General features: G+C 36.2%; 1 protein-coding gene across 10 annotated transcripts in view; it reads right to left on the minus strand.

The window, feature by feature from the left end:
• The window catches only part of ARHGAP32 (Rho GTPase activating protein 32), a 317,821-nt gene that overhangs the window by 218,731 nt on the left and 82,792 nt on the right, over positions 1 to 16,298 (minus strand). For 2 of the 10 annotated variants that reach the window (XM_034934053.3, XM_034934052.3), the window contains exon 1: positions 11,639 to 11,974. The exons of 7 other annotated variants lie outside the window; for them this stretch is intronic. In XM_034934053.3, the coding sequence (XP_034789944.2) occupies positions 11,639 to 11,838 (200 nt within the window). In that variant the 5' untranslated portion in view covers positions 11,839 to 11,974. Of the gene's footprint in view, positions 1 to 11,638; positions 11,975 to 14,255; positions 14,395 to 16,298 lie in introns of those variants that run through there. One more of the 10 variants, XM_034934047.3, reaches the window with a different exon arrangement.

The following is a 16,298-nucleotide window of genomic DNA, read 5'->3' on the forward strand; positions in this document are numbered from 1 at the left end:
CATGATTTGTAGACTTTATTACATGTGTTATACCTCAAAGTGTAAAAGCTTATTGGTAAATGTTACACAGTTTAAGAGGTATAAAAATTATATTTATATATACATTATGGGCCATGCAATGATGAACCAACTCAATAAGAAATTTAGTATCCATTTATTTGACTCTCTTGTTCTATGCTTTTAAAATTATGGACAAATTTTATCCTTAAAGTGTTTGATTGTAGTTTCATATCTAACAAAAAAGCTGTAGTTAAGGGCTGCCAATCATAAAACCTAAGTAACCTACTGCTGTATTTTTTACCAGAGTTTTCTGTAAAACATCTTCAGACTTAAACCTGAATGCATTCAATGAAAATGAAAAATAGGAGAGAAAACTACTTCCCCCAAATTGAAAGATTATGGGAACCAGCCTTATCATCTTGCTGTTTCCCTCACTAAGAAATTATGTAAATATCTGTCACATATTCACTTTATTTGTATGAGATTCTTGCTCATAACTTATGAAAAATTACACTTGACAATGTTGAAGTTCCACAGAGAAGTCCAAGCGGATTTCCTTCTCAAGACAAATATAGCATATTACCCAGGAACTGCACCTCAGTGACTGTTCACTCCCAGGAATATCTTTTCTTCATCCCTGGAATAAATTCCAAGCAGGATATCTTTCTCTTTCTATTCTTCCGATCGGTTTTTGTTTATTTCTTATTCTTCGCCAAATTTGGTTCTGGCTCTGCAACAGTTGTCGCCAGTTACTATCCACTGGTGGCAACAATGGCTGGAAGTCCATTTTATGGTCAGACCATTTGATATCTACTCTCTATTAGCAACAGAGAATTTGGTTTGTTGGTCAATTTTTGTCTGTCTGTGTACAAATATGCCTCAATTCCACTGGAGAGAACAGCTGAGATATGTCCTAAGTGCTCAGTTTGGTGTTCTCTATTCATTTTACCCATGGCTGATGATATAAATCTGAGACTACCAGCGTTCTGTGTGCCTGGAACTGATAAAAGCCATTATCTGTTTATCATAGGGTGCAATAAATTTTCCTACTTTTCAAAGGATATTAATAAATTAAATTGTAAAGCCTCTTAAAATACAGGAACTCTGTTCTGGTTAGCCTATATGGACTAATAATCACTTACATAAATCTAATATTCCCAGAATTCCTAAAAAATAAAGAAACTAACCCTCTAACACTGATGGGGACAGTTATATTGGTGGTGACTATGGAACAGAGGTTTGCTGAAGCCAGTTGGAATTCAGTTTTGGTCACTTCCCACTCAAAATGTCTTATATACTATAATTCTTCATATGTATTACAATTGAACCATACACAAATCAAAAAGGCATATAAAGAAAAATTATTCCCATCCCTGTCTCCAATCTGCCCAATTCCAACCCATTAAATTCTCTACCTGCCAAGGTAATCAATTTCCAATATAGTCTTCTAAACTTTATTACTATAGCTGCATATATTCACACATAAATTATTCATATGTATGAAAAAATACAGCCACACAGAGTATAAAAGCAATGTGTAAATATGCTGCTTCTTAGTAGGTTTACACATTGTTGTATACCTTGTTTTCCTCTAACTTTTCCTGGAGACTTTCCATATCAATACATAGAACTTCTTTGCTGTTTTTACAACTATATAATGTTCCCCTGTGTAGCTATTCCTTAATTTATTTAACTAATCCCCTACTGATGAGTACTTGAATAAATTCTTTCCAATCTACTGCTATTACAAACAATGCTACAATAAGTTTGTGCATTTCTATGTCATTCTATATATGTACAAGTATATCTGAAAAACAAATTTTCAACAGTAAAAAAATTATTTTTATATATTAGCCCATTTTTCTATTGGGTTGTTGGACTTTTTCTTAACCATTTTTAGTTCTTTGTATATCAAGGAGATTAATCCTTCATCTGTAATATGAGTTTCAGGTATTTTTCCCAGGTCGTCATATGTCCTTGCTTACTTTGTTTTTTGTAATGCAGATGTTTTATATATTGTAATGTAGATATTTTATGTAATGTAGATGTTTTTTGTTTTATGTAGCCTCATTTCTCAACCCTTTCCTTCATGGCTTTTTCTTTTACTGCTTTAAATCATAGTTCAAAATGCCTTCCTATTATACAAAAAAAATTGTGTTAATTCTCTATGTTTTCTATTACCTTTTTTTTTTTCTGGAGACAGGGTCTCGCTCTATCACCAGGGCTGGAGTGCGGTGGTGTAGTTGTAGCTTACTATAGCCTCAAACTCCTGGACTCAAGAGATCCTCCCACTTCAGTCTCCTGAGTACCTGGGACTACAGGCAGGTACCACCATGCCAGGCTAAGTTTTTTATTTTTCTTTTGTAGTGACGGGGTCTTGCTATGTTGACTAGGCTGGTTTCAAACTCCTGGCCTCAAGGGATCCTGCCACTTTAGCCTACCAAAATGCTGGGATTACAGACATGAGTCACTGCACCCGGCCTTAAAAAATTTTTTATGTTTTCATTTAGTACATTTAAATCTTTGATCATTTGTAATTCATCCTTGGTATGAGGTAGGATTCCTATTTTCTTTACTTCCACAGGTGAATATTCAGTTTCTCCAAAACTATTTACTGAATAGTACATATCATCTCCATTGGCTTTTGAGAAGCCATCTTTACCATATCTAAATATTCCTATGAACGTGGGTATATTTTCTAGGATTTCCATTCTACCCCATAATACTTCTCTTCATGTCCCACAACCAATGGGTTTTAATTACTGAGACTAAGACTTCACAATACAACATCTAGTTGCAAAAGTCCTCTATATCCACTACCCTTGTTCTTTTTCTTTTTCCTACAAAGTTTCTTGGTTAAATTATTTAGCCAAGATCAATTTATTTAGTTTTTTAAAAAGGATTCTTATCATCACATTAAATTTACAAATTAACTTAAACTAACATCTTTATGGTGCTGTGTATTTCCAGTTATGAAGAAGACATATTCTTCAATTGTTCCAAACTTCTTTTATGTTCTTCAATGATGTTTTACATTTTTATCATGTAGGTTTTAGAGTTTGTTGTTAAGTTTATTTCTGGTATCTCATCTTTGTTGCTCCTGAAAGTGGCACTTTTTCTTCCATTGTATCTTCTAACTAGTTATTGTTTGGTATACTATTTTAAGCCCTGTTTTGCAGATAGGAAAAGTGGAATGCTTGACCATATCTTCATCATTCCTGATGTGGTAAACTATTTTTTTCTGGAAGACCCCACCTGCCAGCTGAAGAGGACACTGAAGCAGCCATTCACACTCCTAAGACCCACCAAATTGCATGAAAGGCACCACGATTCTGCCTCAGTGAATGTTCCCTGCAGAAAAGTTTCCTCTCAAAACCTATGAAAAAAACTTCCCAGTGGACTTCCAATCCTAGACTGCATATATGTGAGGAAGCAAATCTCTCCTTCTCCAAGTGTCTCAAAAATCATTAAGTTAAATAGGAAAAAATAAATCCTTAACAGAATGGTATGGATGGCACCAGAAGGCCAGAGATCAGACTTTGATACACTTCTGAAAGACTAAAAGACTGAAAAACTTAAAAGCAAGTGGTATCATACTGACCTAAAGAGAAAAACAGAAGTTCAAAGGCTATACCCCACCCCTTTCCACAACAAGAGAGATGCTTGCCCCCAGGGTACTAACAAAAACTGGAAAATTACCCTGTAAAGTAATTTAACAACTGACCAGAAGGACTAGGGCTCCTAATGTGGGTGTGTGCACCTAAGACAAGCAAGGCAGAGCCATATGCATCATGGGGGCTACTGAAGAAAACACAGCAGGGGAAAGGGCAAAGAAGCGCAGATACTTTGCTTAGCAGTTAAAAGATAGGTTCTGAACAGTCAGAATAAAACAGAACATGTACACTGAATGAATAAAGCTCCAAAGCTCAAAAAGAAAGAAAATAACCTAAATTTATTATAAAAATACCTTGTGTGTATGTATCTATACGTGAAGAACCCTTAAAAATAATTTATCTACTCAAATTGAATTTGAACAATTAAAAAAGAAGATGAAATTAGCTAAGAGAACAAGTACAAAAAAACTTCAATTCACAAAGTAAAATGTAAAAAGAAATATATCATAAAATAAAAGATTAAGGGGACTTAATAGAGGCAAAGGCAATAATAGGAAACAAAAAAATTTCTTCCCTAACACAAAGGTTTGACTCTGTAGACTGAAAGTCACTAAGTTCCAAACTAAAGAACTCACTAAGCTCCAAACTAAAGAACGGGTAACAAAATATACATAACAATAAAAAAGAAACTCTTAACAAGTAGTCTGGCAAAAAGAACATGTTACCTACAAAGGAAAAGAAAAAAACAGATTGGCATTTGAGCTTATACAAGAAATCAGAGAATATCACCCAGAGAACTTAACTGAACAAAAATACTTAAGAACGTATCAAGCAAATACAAATGATCCAAAACTGATACATTAAGATAGAATGTGATACAGAGAAGAAGCAACATAAACACTAAACAATGACACACTGTTGGTGGGACTGTAAACTAGTTCAACCACTGTGGAAGTAGGTGTGGCAATTCCTCAGGGACCTAGAACTAGAAATACCATTTGACCCAGCAATCCCATTACTGGGTAGATACCCAAAGGATTATAAATCATGCTGCTATAAAGACACATGCACACGTATGTTTATTGTGGCACTATTCACAATAGCAAAGACTTGGAACCAACCCAAATGTCCAACAATGATAGACTGGATTAAGAAAATGTGGCACATATACACCACGGAATACTATGCAGCCATAAAAAATGATGAGTTCATGTCCTTTGTAGGGACATGGATGAAGCTGGAAACTATCATTCTCAGCAAACTATCACAAGGACAAAAAACCAAACACCACATGTTCTTACTCATAGGTGGGAATTGAACAATGAGAACACTTGGACACAGGAAGGGGAACATCAAACACCGGGGACTGTTGTGGGGTGAGGGGAGAGGAGAGGGATAGCATTAGGAGATATACCTAATGTAAATGACGAGTTAATGGGTGTAGCACACCAACATGGCACATGTATACATATGTAACAAACCTGCACGTTGTGCACATGTACCCTAAAACTTAAAGTATAATAATAATTTAAAAATGACACAAATAATTAAATCTGAATGAAAAGCAAAAAACATTAAACTGACGGAGGCAGAATGGGTGAATAAAAGTTTCAAAAGTCTCATCTAGAAGTATGAGACTGACAGAAGGAGGAAGTTAAAGTTTCCTAAAGATCTTATTTTATAAGGAAGAGAAGTAGAGGAGAAGAGAGAACCATGATTTAAAACACAAACATACATACACAGAAAGAGAGAGAGAGAGAAAACCTGGGTGAAAGAAATCATTTTATTTTCAAATAGAGAAAATACATGTATGATTATGAGAACATGGAAATGGAAACTAATCATTAATGTAAAGAAAAGTATAGCGCAACTTCCAAAATTAAGTATCTGGGAAGGTTTTGCCTGCTCTGAATATCATCTTGCTAAGCTAGTCACTTGACATATTTAATTTAAAAAAAAAGAAAATTAACTAATTTATAAATAGAGCTTTAAATGTTTCAGGGATTTCAATTTATTTTTGAAAGTCCCATTGACTATTTAAGAGAGTTCAGTGCCAAAGTGAAATGCAAGAGTTAGAAAAATTAGGTTTGGGTTTAAACTTTTTAACTTCAATTAAACAACCTAATAATCAGGAACTTTTATACAGGTCTATATAGTTTCTGTACTCTAGGGCCTTTCTTGAACATCAAAATACTCATACAGATAGATAGAAGAAAGGCCCACCTTGGACTCCATCCCAAAGGGCTTAATTACTAAAATACCAAGAAAGTCTTGTACTGGCATGCCTCATGGTTAAGACAGATTCATTTCACAGATTATGAAGACAGCCTAATGGCTAGACTCCATTACTGCCTAAAATGTTCTGAGATTAAGGGATGTTCATATCAGACTTTGCTGATTACTATTAAATTCACTGATGAGAGTATGTTGGGTGAATGTTATACTTACTGTTAAAAGAATATTTTAGAAGCTTCTACACAGCAAAGAAAACAATCAACAAAGTGAAGAGACAACCCACAGCAAGGGAGAAAATATTTGCAAAAAGGGATTAATAACCAGAATATATAAGGAGCCCAAACAACTCTATAGGAAAAAATGTAATAATCCGATTTAAAAATGGGCAAAAGATTTGAACAGGCATTTCTCAAAAGACGGCAACAAATGGCAAACAAGCGTAGGAAAAAGTGCTCAACATCACTGATCATCAGAGAAATGCAAATCAAAACTACAGTGAGAGATCATCTCACCCCAGTTAAAATGGCTTATATCCAAAAGAAAGGCAATAACAAATGCCGGCAACAATGTGGAGAAATGGGAACCCTCACACATTGTTGGCAGGAATGTAAATTAGGCAACTACTATGAACAAAAGTTTGGAAGTTCCTCAAAAAAACTAAAAATAGAGCTACCATATGATCTAGCCATCCCACTGTTGGACATATACCCAAATGAAAGGAAATCAGTCTACTGAAGAGGTATCTGCACTCCCGTATTTGTTGCAGCACTGTTCACAATAGCCAAGATCTGAAAGCAACCTAAGTGTCCATCAATGGATGAATGGATAAAGAAAATCTGGTACTTATACCCAATGGAATACTATTCAGTCATAAAAAATAATGAGATTTAGTCATTTGCAACAACATGGTTGGAGCTAGAGGTCATTATGTTAAGTGAAATAAGCCAGGCACGGAAAGACAAACATCACATGTTCTCACTTATTTGTGTGATCTAAAAATCAAAACAATTAAACTCATGGACACAGAGAGTAGAAGGATGGTTACCAGAGGCTGGGAAGGGTGGTGGGGGCATAGTGGGAGGTTGGTGGGGATAGTTAATGGGTCCAAAAAGTAGTTAGAATAAATGAATAAGGCCTAGTATTTGATAGCACAATAGGGTGACTATAGTCAATAATAATTTAATTGTACACTGAAAAATAATTAAAAGAGTATAATTGGATTGTTTATAAAACAAAGGGTAAATGCTTGAGGGGATGGATATCCCATCATGAGGGGATGGTTACCCCATCTTCCATGATATGAGTATTACACATTGTGTGCCTATATCAAAACATCTCATGTACCCCATAAAAATATACACCCACTATGAACCCCCTAAAATTAAAAATAATTTTTTAAAATAATATTTTAGGGGCTAAACTAAATCCCAGATGTTTCTTCAAGGTTACAAAACAATATAAGTTGTAGCTTTTTGGGCAAAATATACATCTTTTTTGACATCATAAGTAATAGGTTATTAAAGGTGTGGTGCCTTTGAAAAGCCACACAGTATAAAATGGGCCTGGGTGTGATACTGGTATTTATGGACATACAGTTAATTGGTTTTTTTTGTTTTGGTTTTTTTGCGTGGTTTTTTTGTTTGTTGAGGTTTGTTTGTTTTTGAGATGGAGTCTCATTTTGTCACCCAGGCTGGAATGCAGTGCCATAATCTCGGCTCACTGCAATCTCTACCTCCCAGGTTCAAGCAATTCTCCTGCCTCAGCCTCCCAAATAGCTGGGATTACAGGAACCCGCCACCACACCCAGCTAATTTTTGTATTTTTAGTAGAGACAGGGTTTCACCATGTTGGCCAGGCTGATCTCAAACTCCTGACCTCAGGTGATCTGCCTGCCTCAGCCTCCCAAAGTGCTGGGATTACAGGTGTGAGCCACCATGCCCAGCCTCAGTTAATTGTTAATACTACCTCTCTGTACTTCCAGGATCATTAAAACTGGCTGGGAAGCCTGAAATCAAGAATTTCTGCAGAAGATAAAAGAACAGGCAGAGTAATAAAAACAGAAAATCTTGAAATTGTTTTATGGGCTTCCAGGGGAAATGAGCCATTAAAAGAAATCATCTAGATCTGATCTGATCGCCTGGGCCTGGGAGTTCAAAGCTGTTTTGAGCCTAGAAGATGTACAATACCACAGTCAAGACCCTTATTACCTACTTAGACTGCCACAATAGCTTCTAACTTGTGGCATCCTTCCAAATAAGATAACTGGTCCACGGTCCAGGGGTTGGGAACCCCTGAGGTAGAGGATGAATAATGCAACCAACCAACGAGTCAAGTGCATGAAGTATCATTAGTTCTATAATGCTATAAATGAATAAAGGCATTGTCCCCCCCAATTAAAATATGTTCACCAAATCATCCAGTTTAACTAAAGTCAGAACTTTCTCGTCACTTAAAATGAATTGCCTTAATAATGGAGATATACGTGAAGATCAGCGATGTGGGCATCTACAGATCCTGATCAAAAATATGGTTCAATTAAGCACTATATCATCTCTGTAGCTGCTTCAAATTATATGTCATATTTGCCAGGCTGTCTATCAGCCCATAACGTGGTATTAGGGAAGTCTAAACAAAATCATATGATAAACATTTCTACCTTCAAATGCCAAAGAACTAGAACCTTTCATGATTCCTAGGTGTCCTAGAGGTCACATTTTTTAAAAGTCACATTATTGTGTTCATTACTTCATTTTTATGATGGTCACATAATCTATATATCATTGATGCTCATAACCTCCTCAAAAAAAAGGAATTTCAAAACTTGAGATATCAGCTGTAGCCTCTTGTAAGTTATCACTTAGCAGAAAATAGCATTTAGCAGAAGATAGCCCCAAAAATCTTTCATTAAAGTCTTCACTTTCAAAGTCAGTTACATCTGGGTTCAAATTTTTGTGCTACCACTTGCAAAATTTTGCTCCACCATGACAAATGTGGGCTGTGTGACTCTCTGAGCCATAAATTCCTCACCGAGGAAATAGGAAAAATGATACCTGCTTTATAGGAGTGATAAGCAGTTAACTGATACACTGTATAAAGCATATATATGGCCTAGTACATTACATATAACAATTTCTAAGTAAAGTTTTTCTTTCTTGATAGAATTAAAACATTTATGTTTTTCCTTTTCTGCCTTATATTCCTCCTTCTTATCCAGGGATGGATTTTTCTAATCATCTCTAGGAACTATTTTATTCTAAGGACTAAATATTCTAGTCTAATAACTATTTTACCACAGTGACAAGGTAGGTAATAATACCGATTACTAGCTTCACACTACAAATAAGAAATCAGAAAATGAAAGATCTGTGAGTCAATGGCAGACAAATTTAAACTACCATCATGAAGGAGACCGGCAACTTCCCATAGTGCAAGAGTGTTAATAAAAAGGATCCTTTCCTCCAACTGAGTCCAAAAATAAATGCTATTTCAAAAGCTACTGGACGAACATTAACTTGTCTCTGAGACTACTTCCTCCTAAAGCAGATGGCACCTGGAAGCACCAGAAGCCTACATTCTAGGTGTGGTATGACTTTACTCTCTTAGCCATGGTGCCTTAAGTTACACAAAAGCAGGCTTTTAAGAGTGCATTTAAAATGTAGTTTACAAGCTATTCAGGGAAAAAGAAAAGTGCACAATCTTTTGCCCTCATCTCAGCTGTGTGTGTGTATGTGAATGGAAATGTAACCAATACGACAGCTTGATGTCACATGTATTTGCAGAGATTTTTATAAAAACACGGTAAGACATTTTTAAAATTATTACATTGATTTTACAAAAACAACTGTCATACCACACTGAGTCTACTATTTGGTCCTCCCAAGGTTACAGCTGCAACTCCTATCCGACCCTTCCCCTTCCACACCCATGCCTCCATTTTCCTGTAGGGCATCTCGGCAGGAACACCACCACGAGGTTGTGAAACCACTCTGCTGCCACATTTCCTCATGCCTCACTGCTGAATGCGTGAGAGACACTACATGAAATTGGGCCTTGCCCAGACCTCTTTGTTACATTTGTAAATAAAATCAGATCAAATCACAAAGATATAATTGATTTAGGAGAGCCATGGTGCTATTCAGATAGGAAACATAAACAGAAGACAAATGCCCTATGGTATCATAGTTTCCTTAAACAACACATCACTAGCTCAGTTTCTCAGAGTGAAAATGCTGTCACATACTCCCAAGGAAAAGAAGAGCTCATCCTTACACAAATTTGCTTTTAACTGTCAAAAGAAAATCCCAGAGAGACGCCCACTGCCTTACAAGTAAATCTAGGATTACAGTACCAAATCTGTCATAAAAACAACAATGAAATAAGTTCCAAGTTGTTTCTTCCTTTGACAAATACCCAAATAACTTCTATAATTTGAATACCAGGTCAAAAAGTTTTATTACAAGCAAAACAAATACTTCAGTCCTACTCATTGTTAGCAAGACACAAACCATATTAAAAAGCAGAACATGTGACTAACAATTAGCATACCTTGGAAGGGAAGGGACTTACTCAAATTTGAAAGGCTAGATAAAATTATGGGAAAATGAGACAAAAGTTCAGACAAAAAATAATCATATGCTAATAATTCATTTTTATACTCTGAAAATTATTCTTTTAAAATTTTAAATATACTTCTCATTTATTTGAACCCCTGAGTAAAAAATTTAGTGAGGGTTATCAAGAGTTCCCAATATTCAATCCCTTCCATCATTTAACCTAGACTTTAAAAAATAAAATTTGTGGTTAAAGAAATCCTTTGACTCGAGAAAAGGAGAAACTTTTTTTCAGCATTAAACACAAAGACAGTATCTGATGAAAACAGTATATTCACCTATACAAGTTCTCATAGGTAAACTTATAAAAGATGTTTAATTGCACATGTGAGTGGCAGTGATAATATGCAGCAACAAACTTCAAACTTCATCAAGAGATTTTTGTGATACTCAAAGGTATTACATCGCTAACTCTGAATGAAAAAGAAAAGCCAGAATAAAGCCCCCTAAAATTTGCAACAGTACAACAGAATGAATGAAACATTGGTTCTGTTTTCACAAACTGGTTAAGACATCTTTCTTCACCACAGACACTAAACTGAGAGCTGCTTCATCAGGAGGCATCCTCTAAAAACTTCAATTATGAAGTTACTAATACTACCAGAGATTCAAAAACCAAGAGAGATTTAGGGGAAAGGGGGCACGAGATACAAGATCAGAGACAAGGGTAAAGATCAAAGCCACAAAATAACCAATCTGTACTTAATCGAAATTTTTCATACCCATGCATAAGGCAAACAAAGCAGGCAGGCAGGCACGCACGCACACTCACACACACACACACACACACACACACCACATTCCAAGAAAAAGAGGAAGAAAAATCTATTAGATACAAATTCAGATCAAATCTATTTGATACAAATCAGATACAGGAAGGGGTAGTAGTTCATTATGAGTGTCTACTTGAAATTCCTGAAAGGCTACTACAAAACCTGTCTAACACCTTCTCCTCCTGGTGTTCTAACAAGTCCTTTAAAATGCATTTTACAAGTTCAGGGCAAGTTGTGGAATGAGGAGTGCTATATACAACTCAAAACCTGCTCCCTTTAGCTCCAAACCTTCCCCCAGAAAACAGAAAGTCTTATTGGAAAAAAGACTGAAATGCAGAGAAGAAAAAGGGGTGCGGGTGGGGATAGGGAGTGGACAGGACAAAGGAACTGTGAATTCCATAATCACCTGAACTTCTCTTCCCTTTCTTCCTCTTCACAGTCAGTCACCTGGATTATAACTTCAGACTCCAACCAGAAGACACTGTCATCCCCTAAAGTGCTACTCTCACTTTCAGTCTCCATCTTGTACTTAAAAAACAAAAAAAAACTAAACCTCCAGGCATGGAATAAAAAGCACCAACATTCAGGTTGTTCAGCTCTACTCATGTATACTCAGATGTGTGGCTGGTGCCCTAGTGACAGGTACTGGTGCTGGTTTAATTACAGTCAGGGTACAGACAGGAAATCACAGGCAGCACAGTCACTGCGTCTGACTGCCATACTGGTGACACCTAGACCCTCCCACTGCCTTAGGCTGCGTGACCTACATAACCAAAAGCAGAATCTAAATGAAGGTGATTTTTTACTAATTATTCTGTAATAATGACTCTTCCTAAAGTTTCCACTTAATAAGTTAAAAATAGGTATTTTCAAAATGCAGGCTTTATTTGTATCCTTTTTTGATCTCGGACTCCAGAAAGGTAAACAGAAAACTAGAAAGAATAACACCATCCACTGGCCAAGCACATGAGAAGCACAGTTATAGATCTCACAGTTAAGGAGGCTCACAATAAGTAGAGAAGATAAGTATGCTCTAGGGACCTGCCTAGGTTCATGCCTTCCAATATTACACCCATCTTTCCTTCCTCTCAGTAAGGACTGCCATATGCATCTCTGCTCAAGTATCCAGAGTGAGACATAAAAGTTGGGCTTGTCCACAGTCCTTGAAAGAAAAAAGTTTAAGTGTCCCAAGTTCAAAGATGCTGACAATCACATCAAATAAAAGCATGCAAAGTTTTACACATTTAAACTGCAAACAGTCATGGTGGCAATAAAATGACTTGCTGGGAAATGAGTGAAAGGTATAGCATCTATGACTGTCAACAACACAACTGTTACTTACAAAAGAGCCATGTTGACAGAAACTACTGACCTGCTGGATATTCGTGGCTATTTGTCTTTTACCAAGCAGCAACAAACTGCAAAGCCCTGACCTTCCATTGTATCTGATTTAATCAAAAATTAAGAAGACATCTACTGAAGTCTTCTTGAATTTTCATATTTGAAAAATAAAGAGCCAAGCACAGTGGCTCACGCCTGTAATCCCAACACTTTGAGAGGCTGACGTGGATGCATCACTTGAGCTCAAGAGTTCAAGACCAGCCTGGGCAACGTAGCGAGACCTCATCTTTATGGGGGGGGGGGGGCGGGAAACAGCCAAGTGTGGTGGTGCACCCTGTAGTCCCAGCTACTCAACAGGCTGAGGTGGGAGGATCGCCTGAGCCTGGGAGTTCAAGGCTGTTGTGAGCCATAATCACGCCACTGCACTCCAGCCTGGGCAACACAGCAAGACCCTGTCTCAAAAATATATATATATACACATATATATATATATGCAGGTCCCTAGAGCATATAATATATTATATATATTATATATTATATATAATATATAATATATATAATATATATAATATATATAATATATTATATATTATATAATATATATTATATTATATATTATATAATATATATTATATTATATATATTATATAATATATATTATATATATTATATAATATATATTATATTATATATATTATATAATATATATTATATTATATATATTATATAATATATATTATATAATATATATTATATATTATATATTATATATTATATATAATATATATTATATATTATATATAATATATATTATATATTATATATAATATATATTATATATAAATTTTAAAAACTTTTCAAAAAAAATTTTTTAAACCAAAAACAACAGAACAACATTATAAGCAAAGTCAAAATGCAAACAAGTTGAGAAAAAAATATTTGAAACATATCACAAAGGGTTAATTTATTTAATATATAAAAAGTTCTTAAAAATTTCTAAGACCCAAGAGCTCAAAAGATAAATAGGCAAAGAACAAAAATATAATACTCGGAGATAAACATAAAAGAAACTTAAAAGATGTTAAAAGTATTTAACTTCACTGATAACAGAAATGTAAAACAATACATAATAAGATGACTTTAAAAATCTATCACACAGGCAAAGCTTTTAAAAGGTTTTAACAAACTGAAAGAGGACATGGGAAAAGAAACATGCCTGTCGGTGGGAGTTTAAACTGGTACAACCTGTGTTCAGGGCAATTTAGCAAAATCTACCAAAATTCAAAATGCACATCTTTTTGGCCCAGCAATTTCTCTTTTAGGAAATTATCTCACTTTCACAAGTAGAAGTAAGAGGCAAACAGGAACATTCATTCTGGTAGACATTATAGTAGCAAAATAGGATAGCAAAAACAACCTAAATTCCTGAGGAATAGAAAACTAGGCAAATTACAGAATACCCATAGAATGGAATGCTACACAGTGAGTATATGAGAAAACAAGGCAGCCCTACAGGTCACAATATGGAACAAAGCTTAAGGAATACTGTTAAGGCAAAGAAGAAAGGGGTAAAAGTATAGGGCAGTATGTGCAGTATGCTATGCTGCCATCTGTGTTTTCAATGAGGAGTTAGGAAAAACAAATGCAGACTATCTATGGAAGAAGAGGATCAGTACTAGTACCAGTAGTTGTCTCCACGGAGGAAAACAGACAGCTGGAGAAGAGGAATAAAAGAAAGACACGCTTGAACCCGGGAGGTGGAGATTGTTGCAGTGAGCCGAGATCACGCCATTGCACTCCAGCCTGGGCAACGAGAGTGAAACTCCGTCTCAAAAAAAAAAAAGGAGAAAGAAAGATAGTTTTTCACTATGTCATGCACATATAATCCTTACCAAAATATTAACTAATTTTAAATAGAATCTTTCATGACCTTCAGTAAAGAATTGGATTTTTAAATATTATTTCATTAAGAATCTAGTTTTTTTTTTTCTAAACAATTCTAACTCCTTCAAAGTGTTGTTTTTTGGGGGGGGGGGTTGTTTTGTTTTGTTTGTTTGTTGAAACAGGGTCTTGTTCTGTCACCTAGGCTGGAGTACAGTGGCACGATCTCGACTCACTACAACCTCCACCTCCCAGTTCAGGCAATCCTTCTGCCTCAGCCTCCCAAGCAGCTGGGATTATAAGTGTGTGCCACGACACCTGCTAATTTTTGTTGTTGTTGTATTTTTAGTAGAGATGGGGTTTCACCATGTTGGCCAGGCTGGTCTCGAACTCCTGATCTCAAGTGATCTGCCTGCCTCTGCCTCCCAAAGTGCTGGGCTTACAGGTTTGAGCTACTGTGCCCGGCCTCAAAGTGTTTTCATGAATCCTATTCACCTTTTCTTTTAATCATTCTTTTGTTCTTTCATTATGATGGTTGATTTCCCTCACTTCAAGCCTTTCAAAAGTGAAAACGTGAACTGTAAGTGGTATTTTTACACAGAATACTGAAGGACAGTTTAATGTGCACATCTTCCGAGGCTTGTTCTGTTTTGACTCTGCCATCACAAGTTTTTTAAAAATGTTTTTCCTGCCTCAGCTTCCCGAGTAGCTGGGATTACAGGCACCCGCCACCACACCCGCCTAATTTTTTATTTTTAGTAGAGAAGAGGTTTCACCATGTTGGCCAGGGTGGTCACAAACTCCTGACCTCAAGTGATCCACCCGCCTCGGCTGGAGGTTGCTGTGAGCCGAGATCACGCCATTGCGCTCCAGCCTGGATGACAAGAGCGAACCTCTGTCTCAAAAAAAAAGGAAAAAAAGTTTTTAAATTCAAAACCTACATGTGTTTCTGTTTTCTGTTCCCTTCTCCAGTAGTAAATGAAAATCCAGCGGAATCAACAGGTGATGGTTAACAGCAGGGGCAGGGATGGAACACAGCCGAGTCTATCACTCTGGCTACCAGTGTGTGAGAGAGACTAGATACTGCTGAAGACCACAAGGTGGTTTTAACTCCTTTTCTTCCTGATTTGTTTAAATCCTGATCAGCCTTCACTTTCCCAACAAGCTTTTATAGAGCTGAAGTCTTTGACTTAAACCACAGGAGTCACCAGCAGTAATTTCGAACTAGCTGGTTCTCATCTTCTACCTCCAAGAGGTAGGGAACCTGAGGGGAAGGGAAATAGCTAATCCCACAGCAGCAAAAGAGAGAAGCATTCTTACAGCAACAATTTAAACACTGCAAGTCAGAATGAATTTTTTCGAAGAGAAACATTGTTAAAAGTGCTGACTTTCCTAGTAGCAGTGGTAAGTAGTAATAATCACAGCAACAGAGTTGGCCCACAGGTTCCGTATGCATGGGTTCTGCATGCATGAATTCAACCTCTTGGTTGAATCAAAAATACTCAGGGAAAAAAGAGGGATGGTCCTATCTGTATTGAACAAGTACAGGCTTCTTCTTGTCATTATTCCCTAAACAATACTGTATGGCAACTATTTACATAACATTTACATTGATAGTTATTATAAGTGATCTAGAGATGATTTAAAGTATGAGAAGATGTGCATAGGTAATATGTAAATACTACAACATTTTACATAAGTGACTTGAGTATCTACAGATGTTGGTATCCACAGGGTGTCCTGGAAACGATTTCCCCATGGATACCAAGTGATGACTGCATATGCTGAGCACTGACTCTATATGCCAAGCATTGGATTAAGGCCCAAACATAATGAATTATATA

The sequence above is a fragment of the Pan paniscus genome, chromosome 9, assembly GCF_029289425.2.
Source record: "Pan paniscus chromosome 9, NHGRI_mPanPan1-v2.0_pri, whole genome shotgun sequence".
NCBI lineage: Eukaryota > Metazoa > Chordata > Mammalia > Primates > Hominidae > Pan > Pan paniscus.